Source organism: Antechinus flavipes, chromosome 2, assembly GCF_016432865.1.
Source record: "Antechinus flavipes isolate AdamAnt ecotype Samford, QLD, Australia chromosome 2, AdamAnt_v2, whole genome shotgun sequence".
Classification (NCBI taxonomy): Eukaryota; Metazoa; Chordata; class Mammalia; order Dasyuromorphia; family Dasyuridae; genus Antechinus; species Antechinus flavipes.
The window spans coordinates 448357858-448377799 of record NC_067399.1 but is presented as its reverse complement, the minus strand read 5'-3'; the positions used below and the strand labels follow the sequence as shown (position 1 = coordinate 448377799).

General features: G+C 32.9%; 1 protein-coding gene across 2 annotated transcripts in view; it reads left to right on the top strand.

The window, feature by feature from the left end:
- Nucleotides 1–19942, top strand: part of RBL1 (RB transcriptional corepressor like 1) — a 59810-nt gene that overhangs the window by 10463 nt on the left and 29405 nt on the right. For both annotated transcript variants that reach the window (XM_051979325.1, XM_051979324.1), the window contains exons 4-12: nt 536–600; nt 693–821; nt 992–1152; nt 5165–5214; nt 5927–6113; nt 7432–7598; nt 13719–13831; nt 13967–14070; nt 15426–15563. In XM_051979325.1, the coding sequence (XP_051835285.1) occupies nt 536–600; nt 693–821; nt 992–1152; nt 5165–5214; nt 5927–6113; nt 7432–7598; nt 13719–13831; nt 13967–14070; nt 15426–15563 (1114 nt within the window). The remainder of the gene's footprint in view (nt 1–535; nt 601–692; nt 822–991; nt 1153–5164; nt 5215–5926; nt 6114–7431; nt 7599–13718; nt 13832–13966; nt 14071–15425; nt 15564–19942) is intronic.

Below are 19942 nucleotides of genomic sequence, written 5' to 3'. Positions count from 1 at the left end.
TTTAGCTAATGTGTTATTTATGTCAGAAGTTATCTGCAAAGAAGTTAAATATATTCTTTCATATGTTATTACTTATGACTGAAACTTCAAGGTAATATTTCTCCTTTTTTAGGTAATTGGGGGTTAAGTGACTTTTCTGGGGTCACACAGCTCATAAGTGTTTAAAATTGGATTTGAATTCTTGTCTGTCTATCTTCAGAGCCAGTACTCTATTCACTGTGCAATCTGACAGTCTCTTTGTATTTTTTTCAGGGGGGGAGGGTGGAAGTGTTTGTTTTATTCTTCAGTTTAAGAATTCTTATGGTATTTGCTAATTGGAAATATTATTAAGTTTGAATCTAGTATATGAGCCACAAATAATTAGCCCTGTGTTTTAGAGAAGTGGGAAGTAAGGTAAATGGAATTTATATGTCATTTGATTTTAATATTTTCTCATTTTATTTATTGCTAAACTTTAAACACTTTGATATGGTTTTTATTCTAGAAAGCTGGTGAGAGTAGAGAGATTTAATGTTACTTTTTTTTCCCTTTCTAGACGAGTTCCTTGCACTGTTAAAGATCTCTTTAACTTCTGTTGGACACTCTTTGTCTATACCAAAGGTAAATTGCTGTTTTAGTAATTGATATTTGTATTTCATGTATTTGGTCATATTTGACATGATAGATTTGTGGTCTTTGTATTCTTTGTAAAGGTAACTTTCGTATGATTGGAGATGATTTAGTAAATTCTTATCATTTACTTCTGTGCTGCTTGGATCTAACTTTTACAAATGCCATTATGTGCCCAAATAGAAAAGATTTGCTGAATTTGTCATTCAAAGGTAAGATCTTATTTATTTGAAAAAGTAAAATATTTCTAGTCATTTGAAATGCATTTTTAAAAAGTAATCATCTCTCTCTCTCTCCCTCTCCCCCTCCCCCTTTCTCTCCTTCTCTCTCCCTCTCCCTCTTTCTTTTTCTCCTTTTATTCCTTTCCTCCATACCACTTTAGGTTTGCCACCTGATTTTCTTACTTCTGACTTTAGAACCTCTGAAGAACCACCTTGTATTATTGCCACACTCTGTGAACTGCATGATGGACTTCTGGTAGAAGCAAAAGGGATAAAGGAGCATTATTTTAAACCATACATTTCAAAACTATTTGATAGAAAGGTACAGTGCTTGTTATCAGATAAATAAAATCTCAACTGGTTATCAAACACATAGAAAAGCCATATTTAGTAAGTTCCATTTCTACTATTAAACCTTTTCAAGTAGGTTATGGTCCCAGTTCTCTTACTAAGTAGCTGGGGAATCCTTGGCAAGTTACTTCAGGTTCTTTACCTCAAATTTTCATCTGTGAAATGAGGTTAGACTAGATGGTCTCTAAGATCCCTTCTAACTTTAGTATTCTATGATAGTGACTCAGCTCTTCCTCAGATTTCTATATATTATAATTTTCTTTTCTCAGATATTCATATTATGGATCACACCTGCACATTTAAAAATGACTAAGTATATATATATCCCTGGAAATTCTTGCATATATATATATATATTTAGTTATGATTTTTAACAAGAAACAGGAAACAGTGCAATGAATATAGGGATTGTCTTAGAATCAGGAAGGCCTGGGTTTATGTTTTGATTTTTCGTTTTGATCCATATTAGCTATTTAACCATAGACTAATTTTTCAATTTCAATTTCCCAGACCAACTCTCTGACATTATAAATTATAGAAGAGCTGTTGAGCTGAAATAGTGCAAGAATTTTCTGTAACATGAATTCCCTACAAAAGGATAGGAAAATCTTTTTTCTGTCAAGGGCCATTTGGATTTTTATAATATCATTCAACATTTTCAACCTATAGAACTCAAGTAGTGGGAGGTTATTGTATTTAGCTTTCAGCTCATCATTGCTTGCATTTGCTTTAGCAAATGATTTTATTGGTCTTATTTTAATGGTCTATGGGCTGGACTTTCCTCACCCCTACCCTACATGAATGAAATTACAGTTCAAGATCCAACCCTGTTCCCATTTCCATACCCCTTCCAGAAAATATATTTTATCAAACTTTATAAAGAAATTGCTTGCTATTTTGATAGATGTTAAATTTAGTATAAAAGAGTTAATTGGGGGAGTATTATTTTTGTTATAATTAAACTGATGCTACTGTGAACAATAAGTATCCTTTCAGTTATTCAAAAAATGTATTTCATTTATTATAATTTTATAGTTATCCTTGAAATGAAGGTTTTATTCTTCCCAGACTTTAGAACATAATTTTATTATGTTATTAATAGTTATTAAAGTATTAATCAGTTATTAAAACTATTTTGTACTGAGCAAAAAATAAGGGAAGCCAGATGCCCAACCAAATATGTACCAAAAAGTTACTGTGTTATAGAACTATAAAAATAAAAATTGTAAAAAAGATTTATTATTAAATAAATGTACTTGAGAAAACTGGATAATAATTTGGCGGGAAATGGATTTAGACCCATATTTCACAACATATAACAGTCAATTCTGCCTGTTCTGATAGATTTAAGCATAAAATAGAATTTTAAAAAAAGGAAAAAAGTAGAATAATGTAGTTTATTTTAGTTGTGGGGAGACTTTTTCCCCCCCTATTAAGTAGAATTATTAGGGACACTCAATCATTAGTTATTTATTAAGCATTTACCATGTGCCAATATGAAAGGAAAACAGTTCAGGAAATTTCACAGAAGAAAGGGCAATAATGAGTAAGTCTAGAAAGGGAAATAGGAACAAGTTATGGAGAACCTTAGATACTGTCCAGGCTAAAGTTAGTGATTTATCTCCCCATACTCTCCCCATAGTCATTGAAAGTTTTTGACTTAAAAGTTTTTGACTTGAGGTTAGACTGTGACTTAGGAATATTAAGAGATAGAAACTCTCAGCTGCTCAATTAAGTATGGTGAGTAGGGACAGAATGATTCTGACATGTCAACACCATATATTTAAAAACTACTTAACTAACAATATTAATGTAGAATATAAGGTGATTTATGAAAGCCTTAACAAGTTTCAGATAGAGTTCACAATATTAGGGTGTTATGTAATTCGGTATTTGCCCTGACATATATTAGTCATGACTTTAAAAATAAGAAATTATGAAATCTGTCTACCTAACATTTATGGGATTGTCCAAGCATTATTTATTTATAAAGGGCAGGAACTAGATATATATAGGGTTCTACTTACGGCAACAAGGGTACTATTGAGGTTTACCAGTATCAGTAGTAGTTGAAGGCTTCTTTTTCTTCCTTTATTAGATTTAAATTCTCTTTGGAAACTCTTGTTTTTGCTGAACCTTACTGCCATTGGCTAAATAATAAGGCCTTATCAATATTTGGCTAATTTGACTTGTGATTTCATTAGTATAGGGATCTCCTATGAAAGGGAAATCCCTTTCTCAATGCAGGTGGACACCTTCTTTATGACTTTATAGTCTTAGAGTTGCTCAGAGCACTGAAAGATTAAGGGATGTGCCTTTAGTCACACATCCAGTTGGTGTCTGAAGTATGATTCAAACCTAGATTTTCTTGGCTTTGAGACTAGCTCTCTCCTATGACTAATCCTGATTAATCCCTGATACTTCTGATCTCTGACTCAGAGTTAAGCTAAGCAAGCAAACTGGTAATTCCTAGGATTAGCACGGATGTCTCTTTGGGGTTTAGAGGTGGGAATCCAGTGTGTCCTGAATTACCTAATATTTCAGTATTTCATTGACAAGCTAAATAATCTTCACTGATCTAGAGAAAATGTTCTGTACTTTTATATTTTGTTTCCTTGCTTTATATTAATAGATCAGGATGATAGACTTTTTCTTCTATCCACTTAAAAACTATAATTTATTTCACTCCCCCCCAATTATATTTAGTGTCTATTCAATTTTACAACATAAATTTAAACATGCACATAACAGTGGCAACTCAATAATTTTATCTCCTTTTCTGATCCTTAGGCTTCTCTACATTAAAATATCTATATAAACTTGCATACATACTTTCCTTCTTCCATGGATGTGGTATTTTTTATTTGACTCGCAAAACTAATTTTAAAAATATATGACCACTAAGTTCTAATTTTTTCATTTCGCATAACTCCATTATGCACTGTTCTGCATATTTTGCATATTTTTAATATTTGTTACATTGCATAGAGTCATCTTCATGTTAGTGTGCCATGTTCTCCTGAAGCCCAGTTCCATCAGTCCATTCCTCAACAGTTGGATGTTTAGATTATTTTCAATTTTTCCATTATTACAAATTACACAGCTTTAAACATTATTTTTTTCTTTTAAAGTTACTTATTTGAGGGGATATTACAAATAAGAGGATTGCTGAATCACAAATTGTGGCCAAATTAACAATTCTTGATCGGCATTGCCAGATTGCTCTTTACAAAGAATGCATTCATTTGAAAAGCCCAGCAACACTGTATATTTTTTCCTCACCACCGCCATTGGGTTTTTATAATTTCTATTAGTTTTCCCAGAATTAATGTACTTGATGTAATATAATATAATTAAAAAGAAATTTGGAGAATATCTAGTCCAATCCTTACCTGGACAGGACACCCTCTTGATAGCATCCCAATTTTAACTATCAAGCTTAGTGCTTTAAACTGGAAAACTCTCTACTTCTAAAGATAGTCTGTTCTACTATTGGACTGTTCTATATGTTGAAAAGTTTTTCCTTACATCAAATTTAAATCTGCTTCAATTTTTTTGGTCCCTTTAGCATTATAAAAAACAATCTTCCTAATCCATTATCCTTTAAGTGTTTGAATAGCGATCAGATATGTCTTTAACTTTATTTTTTTTCAAACGTTCAACATATTGAAATTCTGTCTTGTTTCCTGTACATAATTTTTGGCCACTTACTCAGTAAGAAGTTGGTATTGCTCTAATAAATTCAATGACGTATCCAAAATGAAAATGTTTCTCATTTTTGCCTTTCTTGGTTTTGTGCTAAAAATACGCTGTATTTGCATATAATTAAATGCTAATGCTTTCAAGAAATTTATTCTATTACTAAGAATTTATCTTCCACATTTGGAATAACTATACTTATTTACATCTCAACTTATTTCACATTTTTGTTAAGTTTGTGTAGTTAGATTATAAGAACTTTTTAAATATCTTTTCCTCCACAGATTTTAAAAGGAGAATGTCTCTTGGATATTTCCAGTTTTGCAGATAATAGGTATGTACTATTGATATTGATATGTACATACAAAAAATTTGCCTCTCTATTAGAGGCAAGAGATGAATGGTCATTAAACTTGGCCCTGAGTATTAACCTAATTACTTAAATTTTAAAAAATAATATTTTATTTTTCCAAATACATGCAAAGATGGTTTCAACATTCACCTTTGTAAAACCTTGTGTTCCACATTTTTCTTCTTCTCTCCCTCCCACTTCCTCTCCAAGACAGCAAGCAATCTGATATAGGTTAAATGTGTGCAATTCTTCTAAACATATTTCCATATTTGAATGATTTCAATTTGGATGCAGAAAGACATTTTATCATTCCTAAGTGTGTTATGCAGCAGTAACTAGATTCATCAAAAAAAAAAAAAAAAATATATATATATATATGTATGTATGTATAATGTGAAGCAATCATTATTCCCCAGCTGATACCTTTTTATTCTCCTTAACTATCTTTCCTTCCTTGATGTTTACAAGTTAGTTTATATATTTTCTGTACACTTGTATTTCAAATTACTGAGATTTCCTAGTGAATGGTAAAAATACTGAACAAATATGGGAGTTCCCAATATTAGTAAATATGGATAGAGTCAGCAGAACTTCAAACAGGACAGTAAAAGTTTTCTTGGACTTTTTGATTCTTATCTTTGAATTAGGGTAAATTAATATTTAATCACCAACTTAAAATATTCTTTCTTTTCAGCAAAGCAGTAAATAAGGAATATGAAGAATATGTTCTTACAGTTGGTGATTTTGATGAAAGGGTTTTCTTGGGAGCGGATGCAGAAGAGGAAATTGGAAGTCCTCAGAAGTTTACAGGTGATACCCCTACAGGAAAATTGATTGCAAGAGTCCATGTGGAATGTAACCTTCAGCAGCATTTTGCAAAAGTATGTAACCTATCTAGCTTTCAGTGAGACCCTACCAGAACACAAGTACCTCTCTGTAATTTAATCTTGAATTTCCATTATTAGCCTATATTTTTATGAACCTATTAGGCAAAGGGATTTTGAAAAGAAAATTTTAGACTTTCTGCTTTATTTCTTGGGTAAACATATTAATAGTGCCTTAAATTTTGACAGAGTATGTCTCATACTTTGAAATGATTTAAGATTCCTCAAAAGAGAAAAAAAACAGAGGTGACCTTATTCAAACCTCTGGTTATAAGTGTCAGGCATAAAACTTAAAGAGGACTGTGTCCACCAGAGAAGGTGAGATCCACTGGGTGCTTTGCCAGTGCCATTGTGATAGGCATATGTTTTCTTGGAGACATTTTGCAGAGCATCCTGGAAAACATCACTAACCACAGAAGAGTTTGACTCTATAATCTACCCATAGAAGTTCAAATGAATGAAGCAGTTGTTGTCCAAATTATGACATACAGTTAGATAAATAGTGTCTATCTTGTACAGGCACAGATAGTACAGATAGAATGGGAGTTGGGCCCAGAAGTAAATAAGAGTGACCCAGATTGCCTTTGAGAAATTACAAAATTCCTTTAATTTTCTCCCCTCCTCCCAGGACAAAAAAAGCACATATTTAAAAGACCAGTATTGTTGTATGCTGCAAGTCACTCTTGCTTTATCACCATGAGAGATGCTCTCATACCTTAACCTGCTTCCTACAGATATTTGTTCGGTGGATAAGGCCTAGTTTAGCTAGGAAATCTGGGAATCTTCTAGGTTTTAACATTGTGTAACCTTGAGGGACTCATTTAATTTCATTTTGCCTCATTTGTAAATTGAGGCAGTTGTAAATTAGTGCTGATTTGGAGCCTGAGAGCCTGGGTTCAGAAATGCTCTCTGCTAGTGCCCACTTTGGTGACCTTAGCCAACTCGCTTCCCCTCCCCTCTCTGGGCCACAGTTTCTTCAACTATAAAATGAGGAATTTGATTTGATTATTTGTAGGATCCAACTCTTTAATTATATGATACTATGAGAATCAATATTGGCCTTAACCATATCATGGGACTTTATAAGGATTGAGTGAAATAACATAAAATGCTCTGAAAAACAAAAAGTAACATTCAGTTTTAAGGTGTAAAAATGCCCAACATTTTGCAGGTAGATAGCAGGATGGAGGAGAAATACTCTATAGGTAAACATGACTTCATTGAAGGGTGTGCATATGAAATTTTTTAAAATTACAAACACTTTGAGGAAGGAAGAATAATTTCTGAATTTTAGAGTTTCACTTCCTCTTGACAGAAAAGATCTTTTGCCCCTTCTACTCCACTGACTGGACGTCGGTATCTGCGGGAAAAAGAAGCTGCTACTACTCCTGTAGCTTCAGCAACCCAAAGTGTGAGCCGATTACAGAACATTGTAGCTGGACTGAAAAATGCACCAAGCGAGCAACTTGTGAATATTTTTGAGTAAGCATACAACTATTAACTCCTGGGTTTTTCTTTTAAGTAAGTTTCATGTACTTTTCATAGTCCTTGAGACATAGCTTTCTTATTTGAAGTAGGTGTTTTCCTGTCTAGTAAGTATAACTGTACCAGTTACACCTATGTTGTACAAGTTTGTAACTTGTACAGTGAATGAACTTGTAATTATGAGCCAATCAACAAGCAATTAATAAGTATGTATGACTCTATGCCAGACATTATGCTAAATATAAACAGATCATTGTGTTTGAAGAGAGATGAGACAAGATAGCTGTCCTGTACTTCCTTGCAAGTGTCCAGACCTTTAGGGTACATGAATAATAATAAGAAATAAAAATATTGAAAATGTAGGAAAGAGCCAGGTCATTAAGAACTTTAAATGCCTGATAGAGGACTTTATATTTGAATCTGAAGGCTTTGGGGAACTACTGAAACTCATTGACTACAAGAAGAAATGATTATCCTTCTTGCATTAGAAAATCACTTTGGCAGATATATAGAGGATAATTTGAAATGGGGAGAGAATTGAGGCAGAGAGATACCCAGGAAACTCTTGCAAATGTCCAAGCAAGAAGTGATCAGAAACCAAATCAAGTTAGTGAATATATAAATGGAATGAAGATGTACAAGTAAAGGTAGAAGCAACATTATTTGGCAATGGATTAGATTTATGGGAATGACAGCAAATAATTGAAGGATGACACTGAAGTTAAAAATTCTGGTGCCTGAGAGAATAGTAGTACTCTTGACAATAATAAGTGAGTTTAGAAACACAGAGTTTTATTTTTATTTTTTTTATCATCCCAATTTCTGTTGTTTTTATTTAATATTTTTCCAGTTACACTCAAAATGATTTTTTTCCCCAAGGTTTTTGTTTTTAAGATTTTTGAGTTCGAGGTTCACTCCCTTATTCCCACCCACAATTAAGAAACTATATAAGTCAGGTTGTGAAAGAAAACAGATCTCGCACCCTAATGAAAATAAAACCCCTAAAAAAAATTAACAATAAAAAGAGAGAGAAAAAATACAAAATGCTTTGATCTGTATTCAAACACAATCAGTTCCTTCTCTGGGTATGGATAGGATTTTTTTTATCATAAGTCCTTCAGAGTAGTTGGCCTTATGGTTTATGATTTATTATGATATGGTTTATCATGGGACTTTATAAGGATTAAGTGAAATAACATAAAATGCTCTGAAAAACAAAAAGTAATATTCAGTTTTAAGGTGTAGAAATGCCCAACATTTTGCAGGTAGATAGCAGGATGGGAGGGAAGTACTCTACAGGTAAACATGACTTCATTGAAGGGTGTGCATATGAATTTTTTTTTAATTACAAACACTTTGCGGAAAGAAAAATAATTTCTGAATTTGGCAATTGTTCTGCTGAGAATAAGTCATTTACAACTGATCATCTCAGAAGATTGCTATTACTTTGTATACAGTAAATATCACTTTGTTCGCGGAGGACTTTCCAATTTGTCTTGTTTTTTTTTTCTGAGAACATCCTGCTCATCATTTCCCAGAGAACAATAATAATATTCCATCAGAGGAACTTGCTTCAAAAAAGTTTTTACAATTACTCTTGCTAATTGTATTTCCCCCCCATTTATTCTCTCTCCTTTCATCCTGTCTCATATCAAAAGTGTTTTGCTACTGACTACTCCCTCAATATGCCTTCTCTTTTATCACCCTCCCCCTTTCCCAGATCCCATTCCCCTCCTATTTTCCCTGAAGGGTAAAAATAGATTTCTATACTCCTATTGAGTATGTATGTTATTTACTATTTGAGCCAATTCTGTTGAGAGTAAGGTTCACTCACTCACCCTCACCTCTCTCTCTTCTCCATTGTAAAAACGGTTTCTTGTCTCTTTTTTTATGGCAGATAATTTGCACCATTCCATTTCTCCCTTTTTCTTTATACATGGAGAGTTTTAGATGAAAGATGAGTTCTTTTTTTTGAGCATGCTAAATTTGAACTATCCATTTTTTTTTTAATTTTTAATAACTTTTTATTGATAGAACGCATGCCAGGGTAATTTTTTACAGCATTATCCCTTGCATTCACTTCTGTTCTGATTTTTCCCCTCCCTCCCTCCACCTCTTCCCCCAGATGGCAAGAGTCCTTTACATGTTGAATGGGTTGCAGTATATCCTAGATACAATATATGTGTGCAGAACCGAACAGTTTTCTTGTTGCACAGGGAGAATTGAATTCAGAAGGCATAAATAACCCGGGAAGAAAAACAAAAATGCAAGCAGTTTATATTCATTTCCCAGTGTTCTTTCTCTGGGTGTAGCTGCTTCTGTCCATCTTTGATCAATTAAGGCTCTCTTTATCGAAGAGGTCCACTTCCATCAGAATACATCCTCAAACAGTATCATTGTTGAGGTATATAATGATCTCCTGGTTCTGCTCATTTCACTCAGCATCAATTCATGTAAGTCTCGCCAGTCCTCTCTGTATTCATCCTGCTGGTCATTCCTTACAGAACAATAATATTCCATAACATTCATATACCACAATTTACTCAACCATTCTCCAATTGATGGACATCCTTTCATTTTCCAGCTTCTAGCCACTACAAACAGGGCTGCCACAAACATTTTGGCACATACAGGTCCCTTTCCTTTCTTTAGTATCTCTTTGGGGTATAAGCCCAGTAGAAACACTGCTGGATCAAAGGGTATGCACAGTTTGATAACTTTTTGAGCATAGTTCCAAATTGCTCTCCAGAATGTGAACTATCCATGTTAAAAAGACAGTTGATGCTATGATATAAATGGAATTCAGGAAAGAAATTAGGCCTGGCTGTGTAGATTTGGGAATCATCTGTATAGATGTGATATTGAACCTGAGCTGTCAAGTTCACCAAGTGAGATAATATAGAATGAAAAAAGAAGTGGGCCCAAGGCAGAGCCTTTGTGAACATCCATAATTAGTGAGTATGACTTGGATGAAGATCTCACAAAGAGATTGACAAGGAGTATCAGACAGATTGAAGGAGAACAAAATTAGAGCAGTCACAAAACCAAGAGAGGATAGTGTCAAGAGAAGAAGGTGATTAGCAGTCTCATTATGTTAAGAGGTCAAAGTGGATGATAAAGAGTACATTCACTGAATTTGGCAATTAAGAAAATCACTGGAGATAGTACTTTCAGCTGAATGAAAAAGTCATACGCCAAATTGTGAAAAGTTTAGAAAATAGTAAGAAGAAAGAAAACATCAGTTTTCTTGAAAATTGCAAACATTCTACAAACTCTTATGTGTCTTTTTTTTTTTAATGTAGGCCATAATTTAAGTTAATAATTCCTGAATCAGTCTGGAAAGGTAAAGTGGAAGTTTTGCCCCTTTTCCTCCAAATAGAAGATCGTTTTTTTTTTTTTTTTTAAAGCCATTTAAACAGGAAATGTAGTTCATAAAGATTTCTAAAGGATATATATATATATATTTACAAAAATGTTTATATTAGTACTTTTTGAAAGGTTAAAAATATCAAACAGTATGGAGAATAGGAAAAATTTCACAGTGAGGAAGTGGGCAGTGCTTATCTTTATGCCATCAAGTGAGAAGCCATAATCCGTTTTCCAAGTGTATTAAGATCTGCCTCCTATGAATACAGAGAGGACTGGTGAGACTTACATGAACTGATGCTAAGTGAAATGAGCAGAACCAGGAGATCATTATATACCTCAACAATGATACTGTTTGAGGATGTATTCTGATGGAAGGGGATCTCTTCGATAAAGAGAGCTAATTCAGTTTCAATTGATCAAGGATGGACAGAAGCAGCTACACCCAAAGAAAGAACACTGGGAAATGAATATAAACTGCTTGCATTTTTGTTTTTCTTCCCGGGTTATTTATACCTTCTGAATCCAATTCTCCCTGTGCAACAAGAGAACTGTTAGATTCTGCACACATATATTGTATCTAGGATATACTGTAACTTATTTAACATGTAAAGGACTGCTTACCATCTGGGGGAGGAGGTGGAGGGAGGGAGGGTAAAAATCAGAACAGAAGGGAGTGCAAGGGATAATGCTATAAAAAATTACTCTGGCATGGGTTCTGTCAATAAAAAGTTATTAAAAAAAAAAAAAAGATCTGCCTCCTAAAGGATATACTTATCTTATAAAACAAAATAAAACAAAAAAACCCTTTTTACAGACTATAAAGTAATATGCAAATGTGATTTGTTGTAATTATTATATAGAAAATATTTCAAAATATATTTTTTCATATAAATATAATGATGCTAAAAGTGAAAGCAATGAATATGTTTAACTTATATTGGATTGCTTGCTACTTAAGGGAGAAGAAAGGGGTGAAAGGAGGGAAAAAAATTTTGAACACAAGGTTTTACAAAGGTGAATTTCATTGAAGACTATCTTTGCATGTATTTGGAAAAATAAGCTACTAAAATTTTTCTTTTAAATAAAAACGAGCCTTAGAATAACTAGAGAAATAAAGTCATACTTATCACCTTTTAGTAGGGCTCTTGTTCTTTTAATTAGCAGTAAAAGTCATTGGTAAAAACAGAAGCAGCTAGGTGAAAGCTATCTTAAGTTAGAAGGGCTAAATCAAGTTAATTCAGTTTCAGAGAAGAATAAAGTTTTAGAATTTATAGTTACCATTACATTCCTACCTTTCTGTGAAATGAAAAGACAAAAGCTGCCTAGAGGAAGTGATTTTTATTAATAAAAATGCATGTTTTAGATATAAGCAGAATGCCACTGGTCATTCAGGTACCATTGGTCTAGTGTCTTTTCTGTATCTTGCTTCTGCCCAGAGCAAAAATCTATTTTTTGGTTATAACAATGTAAAATATTCTGTTATGTTAAGACAAGTTTTAGTATGTATTACTGTATCCTCACCACTGAATCTACCATTGTTAAGAAAATGTCAAAATGCTCTAGAACTCCAGAGGAAGATTTTGATATTCTTTTTTTTTAAGCTCCAAAAGTACCTCAAAATCTTCTGGAGAAAGAGAAACTGTGGCTTTTTTGGTCAGCCCACATTTAGAGTATTGTGTGCTGGTTAGATAGAGCACCTCATTTTAGGGATAAGAAGAGCATCCAAAGAAGAGTGAAGAACTTTAAGATGCGACCAGTACAAAAATTTGTTGAAAGAATGGATTATACAACCTAAAGTAGAATACTTAATGAAGATAGGATAGCTATCTTCAATTATTTGAAGAGCTTTCCCTTGGAGGAGGAATTTGACACAACCAAAAGCAATGAATAGAAGTTGTTATGGTATATTTACGCTTGGTTTAAGAAAATATTTTTATTGGATTACTTGCTATCTATGGGAAGAGATGGGAAGAAGGGAGGAAAAGAAATTAGAACACAAGGTTTTGTAAGGATGAATGATGAAAATTATTCATACATATATTTTGAAAATAAAAAGGTTTAATTTAAAAAAATATTCTTTTAAACAGAGCTGTGTAAAAGCAGGCAGAAGGCAGTGGGTACCCTCTTACAAGTGTTCTTCAAAAAAAAAGTATGATAAACACTTGTTTATCATGTTGAATGGGATGTTGAAGAGAGAATGAGTCATACCTGATGACCTCAGAAGTTATTTCCAACTCTAGGAGTTTTTGTGTGCTATCTGAGTATCCCTATTAACATGGTCCAATAGGATAATAAATCCTAGAAATAGAGACTTAAAGCTGGAAAGGGCCTTAAACATCAGTTCCAATTCTGTTGTTTTATAAATATTAAGGATTTGCCCAGGATCACACAACTAAGAAGTCTGAGGTAGATGTGAACCCAAGTCCTCCTTTTTCCAAAGTCATTGCTTTTATCTACTTCACCATACTGCCTCACCAGCCTTCTCTATAAGTCTAGTGTAATGTGTGTGTGCCCTTTGTATAGCTACATACATCAGCTCTGCTTATGTATTAGGTCAGTTCTGAAACTGAATCTCAAGCTTTGCATGGTGACTTGATTTAAAGACTCTATACCTTTATTATAATGTGTTTGATTTTTATATAGCTAACTAAGTTTACACGGTATAGAACAGCACAGTATAGAATTTAAGCCACCAATGTTGTAACATAATTTCTTCTAGCATTAGGTTAATCATATTATATTTTACAGGTCTTGTGTACGTAATCCTATGGAAAACATCATGAACATAGTAAAAAGCATTGGAGAAGCTTTTTGTCAACACTATACCCAGTCAACAGATGAGCAACCAGGATCTCACATAGGTAAGAAATGCATAATTATTTAATGTAACACAGCAAAAAACTGTAGCTTCAAAAGTGAATATTATAACCAACTTCCTCCAGATAATTATTAACTATTGATTTTTATTAGTATATACCCTTTTGTTTCTATTGTAGATTTTGCTGTAAATCGACTAAAATTAGCAGAGATTTTATACTATAAAATATTAGAGACCATAATGGTTCAGGAAACACGACGACTTCATGGAATGGACATGTCTGTAAGTAGATTAATATTTCATTCATTAAGCACAACTCTGTTCTCTTTAGATGCTCTTGAATTCTTGAAATGGGTTAGGTACGGCCATCCCCTGTCATTTCTTTCCTCACCCTTCCATCCTCAACTCTCTAGCATAAATTCTTGATATAGTTAGATATTCTTTAATATAAGTTTAATTATAATTAATAATTTAATTACTCTTTAATAATAAAGAAGAGTATAAATAAGAAAAAGAGGGTCAAGCCAATAGGGAAAGACCCACAGTGAATGATATAGAAGAAAATATTCAGGACTTTGTGAACAGAATTGTAAATGAGAAGGTTTCTTTGTTCTTTAATTCAAAAAAAATTTTTTAAGACAGCAATAATTATATATTATCTAGGAAGACATACTATTATATATACATCATTGTACTTTTATGATAGCTTTATATCACATTTATCTTGATATCAATAACACTGTCAAAAAACCAAGCTCTAGGATATCTCCTGTGATCATCATTATTGCCACTGTTTCTCATGATCACTCTTATTCCCTTGTGTCCTACACCAGCATTAGCAAAGTGTGGTAATTTGTGCTCATCGTAATGATGCTGATGCTGATATGCCTTACATTTGTATTGTACTAACCTTTTTCTAAATTTTGTTGTTTCATTGACATTTCTGGAATGAAATTAGATATTAATCTGGCAACTTTTAGCCTATTCATGATCTTTCATATTCCTTGTTTTAGCATTTCAATGTAATTTAAAATATTCTTTGTTTTTATTTCTAAAACCTTAATGTACTTAATTCCTATAACTTTAATTTCAAAAAATGAAGGCATTAAGGTGAACTAAACTTTTTTTTTAATATGTATAGTTTTTTTATTTATAAGTTATATTTATGGGTAATTTTACAGCATTGACAATTGCCAAACCTTTTGTTCCAATTTTTCTCCTCCTTCCCCCCATCCCCTCCCCTAGATGGCAGGATGACCAGTAGATGTTAAATATATTAAAGTATAAATTAGATACACAATAAGTATATATGACCAAACCGTTATTTTGCTGTATAAAAAGAATTGACTCTGAAATATTGTACAATTAGCCTGTGAAGGAAATGCAAAATGCAGGCAGGCGAAAATATAAGGATTGGGAATTCAATGTAATGGTTCTTAGTCATCTCCCAGAGTTCTTTCACTGGGTGTAGCTGGTTCAGTTCATCACTGCTCCATTGGAACTGATTTGGTTCATCTCATTGCTGAAGATGTCCAGGTCCATCAGAATTGATCATCATATAGTATTGTTGTTGACATATATAATGATCTCCTGGCCCTGCTGGTTTCACTCAGCATCATAAACTTTTTTTTTTAAAGGTTCTTTTGGAGCAGGATATATTTCATCGTTCTTTGATGGCTTGCTGTTTGGAAATTGTGCTGTTTGCATATAGTTCACCTCGTAGTTTTCCCTGGATCATTGAAGTTCTTGATCTAAGTCCGTTTTACTTTTATAAGGTGAGATGAAAACAATTACCATTCATGGGATTCCTGGCCTTATTTCCATATGTTACGTTTATTTTGATGTTGAGGTAAGATTTCCATATTGATTTCCAGAAAATATTTCCATTAGTGGCCTAAAAACAAAGCTTAAGAAGTTGTAAGGTTGGCCAGGGCCCCAGAAATAGTAAGCTTCTGAGCTAGTTAGACCTCTGGATGGGCCTTTTACTCTAAATCCATCACTTGCCACTAGATTACAGCTGCTTTTCTCATAGATTGGTAAACTCGTTGGGGATACATATACATGCAGATATATAGATAAATATATACACATGTAAGTATATGTATGCACACATACACATATACATATATCTAATTGATCTCTTGCCAACTGTTTTTTTAACGATATTCAGGAAATTTATATGCATAAAGATCTGGGGTTTTTTAAGTGAACTTTTCAATTTTATACAACCTGCATCTCAATGTTCTTATATAAATATAATTGCTTGAAATTACCTTAGGATATATGAAGACTTTTTAAAATCATAATTTTGAACAAAAGGTTATAAAATTCATATCTTAAACCTATTAGATTAGTACGTGTGTGTGTGTGTGTGTATGCCTTGCTTTTAGAGATGAAAAGATAGAGATAAGGGACAAGTAGCAAAAGGGCCAGGTTTCAGTGAAGTACTCAGAACTCTGCTAAAAAACTTAATTTTTAGAATAAGATACAATATGACATAGAAATGACTGACCTAATATAAGGAATAAAATATACTCAGTATCTCTAGAATTCCTTTTTTACCTAATGGGATTGATTAATGAAACTATAATGTTGGAATATGATCTTGATCAGAACTTGAGTTACTTCAGACTTTTATTATTGAAAGGAAATTCATTTTTTGCTACTAAAACAATTTTGTTAATTTTCTTTTGTAAAATGTAGAAATTGTTATTATATTCTCCATTATTTTCACTATCCAAAAAAAAGTATTATTAATCAACATTCACACTCATGTACTTTACTACTACATAGTTTGGGGGATTATTGACCTTAAGTTAATAGTTTCTTCTCTATATTCAAGCTAATAGAAGAATGTATTTTTAGTTTTTACTCTTCCAAATTGTGCCGAGTTAAAATGATAGAAAATAATTTTTTCATTGGGATTTTTTCTATTTATGAATTGTTGAATGAATATAATTCAATTGGTTGCTTTCATTGAAATTCTAATTTGCTAAGCAGCAATTTTTTCTAGCTCCAAGGGAAGATTGATTTGTATTTCAATGTAATTTTATCTTTTCCCTTTGGGTTAAGTTCAGATAATGTCTAATTAGATATTTAGGAGGATCTGTAATATTATTGGTATAGATATTCTATCTACATATTATATTATGTATATTCCTCTGCTGATTAACTCCTCTGCTATTCCATTTCATGAATCATTGTGACCAAAAGAAATTATGTCAGGTGCACAAGTTTTGATTTAAATACACTGCCACAGTAATAACCAATTTCATCAAAAAAACAAAATTCTTTTTAAATACTCATTTTACTATGAAGGAGCTTAGAGGCAGGATGGTTGGAAGAGTATCAATTGAACTAAGAATCATGATGTTGTGATCCAAGGGAAAGAAGAGGGACCCAAAAATCTGCATCCATCTTCTGCTGGATAGCTTTGGATAAATCACTGAGTCTCTCTGAGCCTTAGTTTACCCATCTGGAAAATGAAAGAATGGAGAACAGTATATAAAAATACTACAATTATATAAATGAGAATAGTATTCCAAAGCATCTCAGCTCTGGTTGATTATAATACCAATCTTGGCTCAGGAGAGCAGACGAAAAAATAAACTTTCCTCTTCTCCTTAGAGAGAGGGGGACAAAATATTGGACACACTTTCAGATGCAATTCTGCCATCTATTGGCTTTCCTTAACTAACTTTTTCTTTATTACAAGGAGACTAGGGCGGGTGGGAATGAAAGTTTATTTGCTGGAGAGATATTGGGACATGATTATGATTGTACAAATAAAAAGTAATGTTAAAACTTAAAAAAAAAAAAGAGAAAGTTGATTTTACTAAAGTCTCTTTCATTTTTAGATCCTTGATCATTTTACCTATTTTCTCCATTATAACATTGCATAAATCCATTTAACTCTTTTGCCTAAGTTTTCCATGTATAAAATGAGAATGTTTTGAAGATTAATGAGAAAATATGTGGAAATGCTTTGACTTCTCCAAAGGAAAGATGTTTTGTAAAAGTTTTATTTTTTAAAATAAGAAGCAAAAATATGGTTTGTAGCAAAATAGTATTTTTAATATATAAAACATTTTTATCTCAACCAAGTGAGTTGGATCATGCAAGTATTATGTTCATTTTAGGGAATGAGGAAACTTAAGGATTAGAGCATTCAGTCGACTTGTTTGTAATCACACAATTAATGGCAGAACTGGGATTTAAACTTCAGTCTTGTGAAAATCTCTGTTTCACCTTTGGCATATTGCCTGTAGAAAAAAACCTATATATATAGTGATTTTATTCTATAATGCTTTTTATTTACAAGTTATATGCATGGGTAATTTTACTGCATTGACAATTGCCAAACCTTTTGGCAATTTTTCCCCTCCTTCTCCCCATCCCCTCCCTCCGATGGCAGGTTGACCAATACATGTTAAATATGTTAAAGTATAAATTAAATACAATATAAGTATACATGTCCTAACAGTTATTTTGCTGTACAAAAAGAGTCGGACTTTGAAATAGTGTACTATTGGCCTGTGAAGGAAATAAAAAATGCAAGCGGACAAAAATGTAGGGATTGGGAATTCCATGTAATGGTTCATAGTCATCTCCCAGAGTTCTTTCGCTGGGTATAGCTGGTTCAATTCATTACTTCTCTATTGGAACTAATTTGGTTCATCTCATTGCTGGAGATGGCCACATCCATCAGAATTGATCATCATATAGTATTGTTGTTGAAGTTTGTAATGATTTCCTGGTCCTGCTCATTTCACTCAGCATCAGTTTGTGTAAGTCTCTCCAGGCCTTTCTGAAATCATCCTGCTGGTCATTTCTTACCGAATAATAATATTCCATAATGTTCATATACCACAATTTATTCAGCCATTCTCCAATTGATGGGCATCTACTCAGTTTCCAGTTTCTGGCCACTACAAAGGGACCTGCCACAAACATTCGTGCACATACAGGTCCCTTTCCCTTCTTTAAGATCTCTTTGGGGGAAAAAAAAAAAATCTCTTTGGGATATAAGGCCAGTAGTAGCACTCCTGGATCAAAGGGTATGCGCAATTTAATAACTTTTTGAACATAGTTCCAAGTTGCTCTCCAGAATGGCTGGGTGTATTCACAATTCCACCAGCAATGTATTAGTGTCCCTGTTTTCCCACATCCCCTCCAACATTCCGCATTATCTTTCCCTATCATTCTAGCCAATCTGACACGTGTGTAGTAGTACCTCAGAGTTGTCTTAATTTGCATTTCTCTGATTAATAGTGACTTGGAACGTCTTTTCATATGGCTAGAAATTGTTTCAATTTCTTCATCTGAGAATTGTCTGTTCATATCCTTTGACCACTTATCAATTGGAGAGTGGCTTGATTTCATATAAATTAGAATCAATTCTCTATATATTTTGGAAATGAGGCCTTTATCAGAACCTTTGACTGTAAAAATGTTTTCCCAGTTTATTGCTTCCCTTCTAATCTTGTCTGCATTAGTTTTGTTTGTACAAAAACTTTTCAATTTGATATAATCAAAATTTTCTTTTTTGTGATCAAAATTGATCTCTAGATTTTCTTTGGTCATAAATTCCTTCCTCTTCTACAAATCTGAGAGGTAAACTATCCTATACTTTTCCAATTTATTTATAATCTCATTCTTTATGGCTAGGTTATGAAATCATTTTGACTTGGTATACAGTGTTAAGTGTGGGTCAATGCCTAGTTTCTGCCATACTAATTTCCAATTTTCCCAGCAATTTTTGTCAAATAGTGAGTTCTTATCCCAAAAACTGGGGTCTTTGGGTTTGTCAAACACTAGATTATTAATGTTATTGTCTGTTTTGTCCTTTGAACCTAACCTATTCTATTGATCGACTAGTCTATTTCTTAGCCAATACTAAATGGAAAAACCTATTCTTTATGACACAGTAAGTCAGTAGCAAAAATGAAAACTCAATCCAGCACAATAATAGTAGTTATAGCATTTATATAGAGCTTTAATATTTTCTGAATGCTTAACAAATATCTCATTTTAACATCACAGTAATCCTGCAAGAAAGGTTCTATTACTAACCCCTCCTGTTTTCTAAATGAGAACTGAGGCAAAAAGTAATTAAATGACTTGTCCAGGGCCATCCAGCTAGGAAGAATGTGAG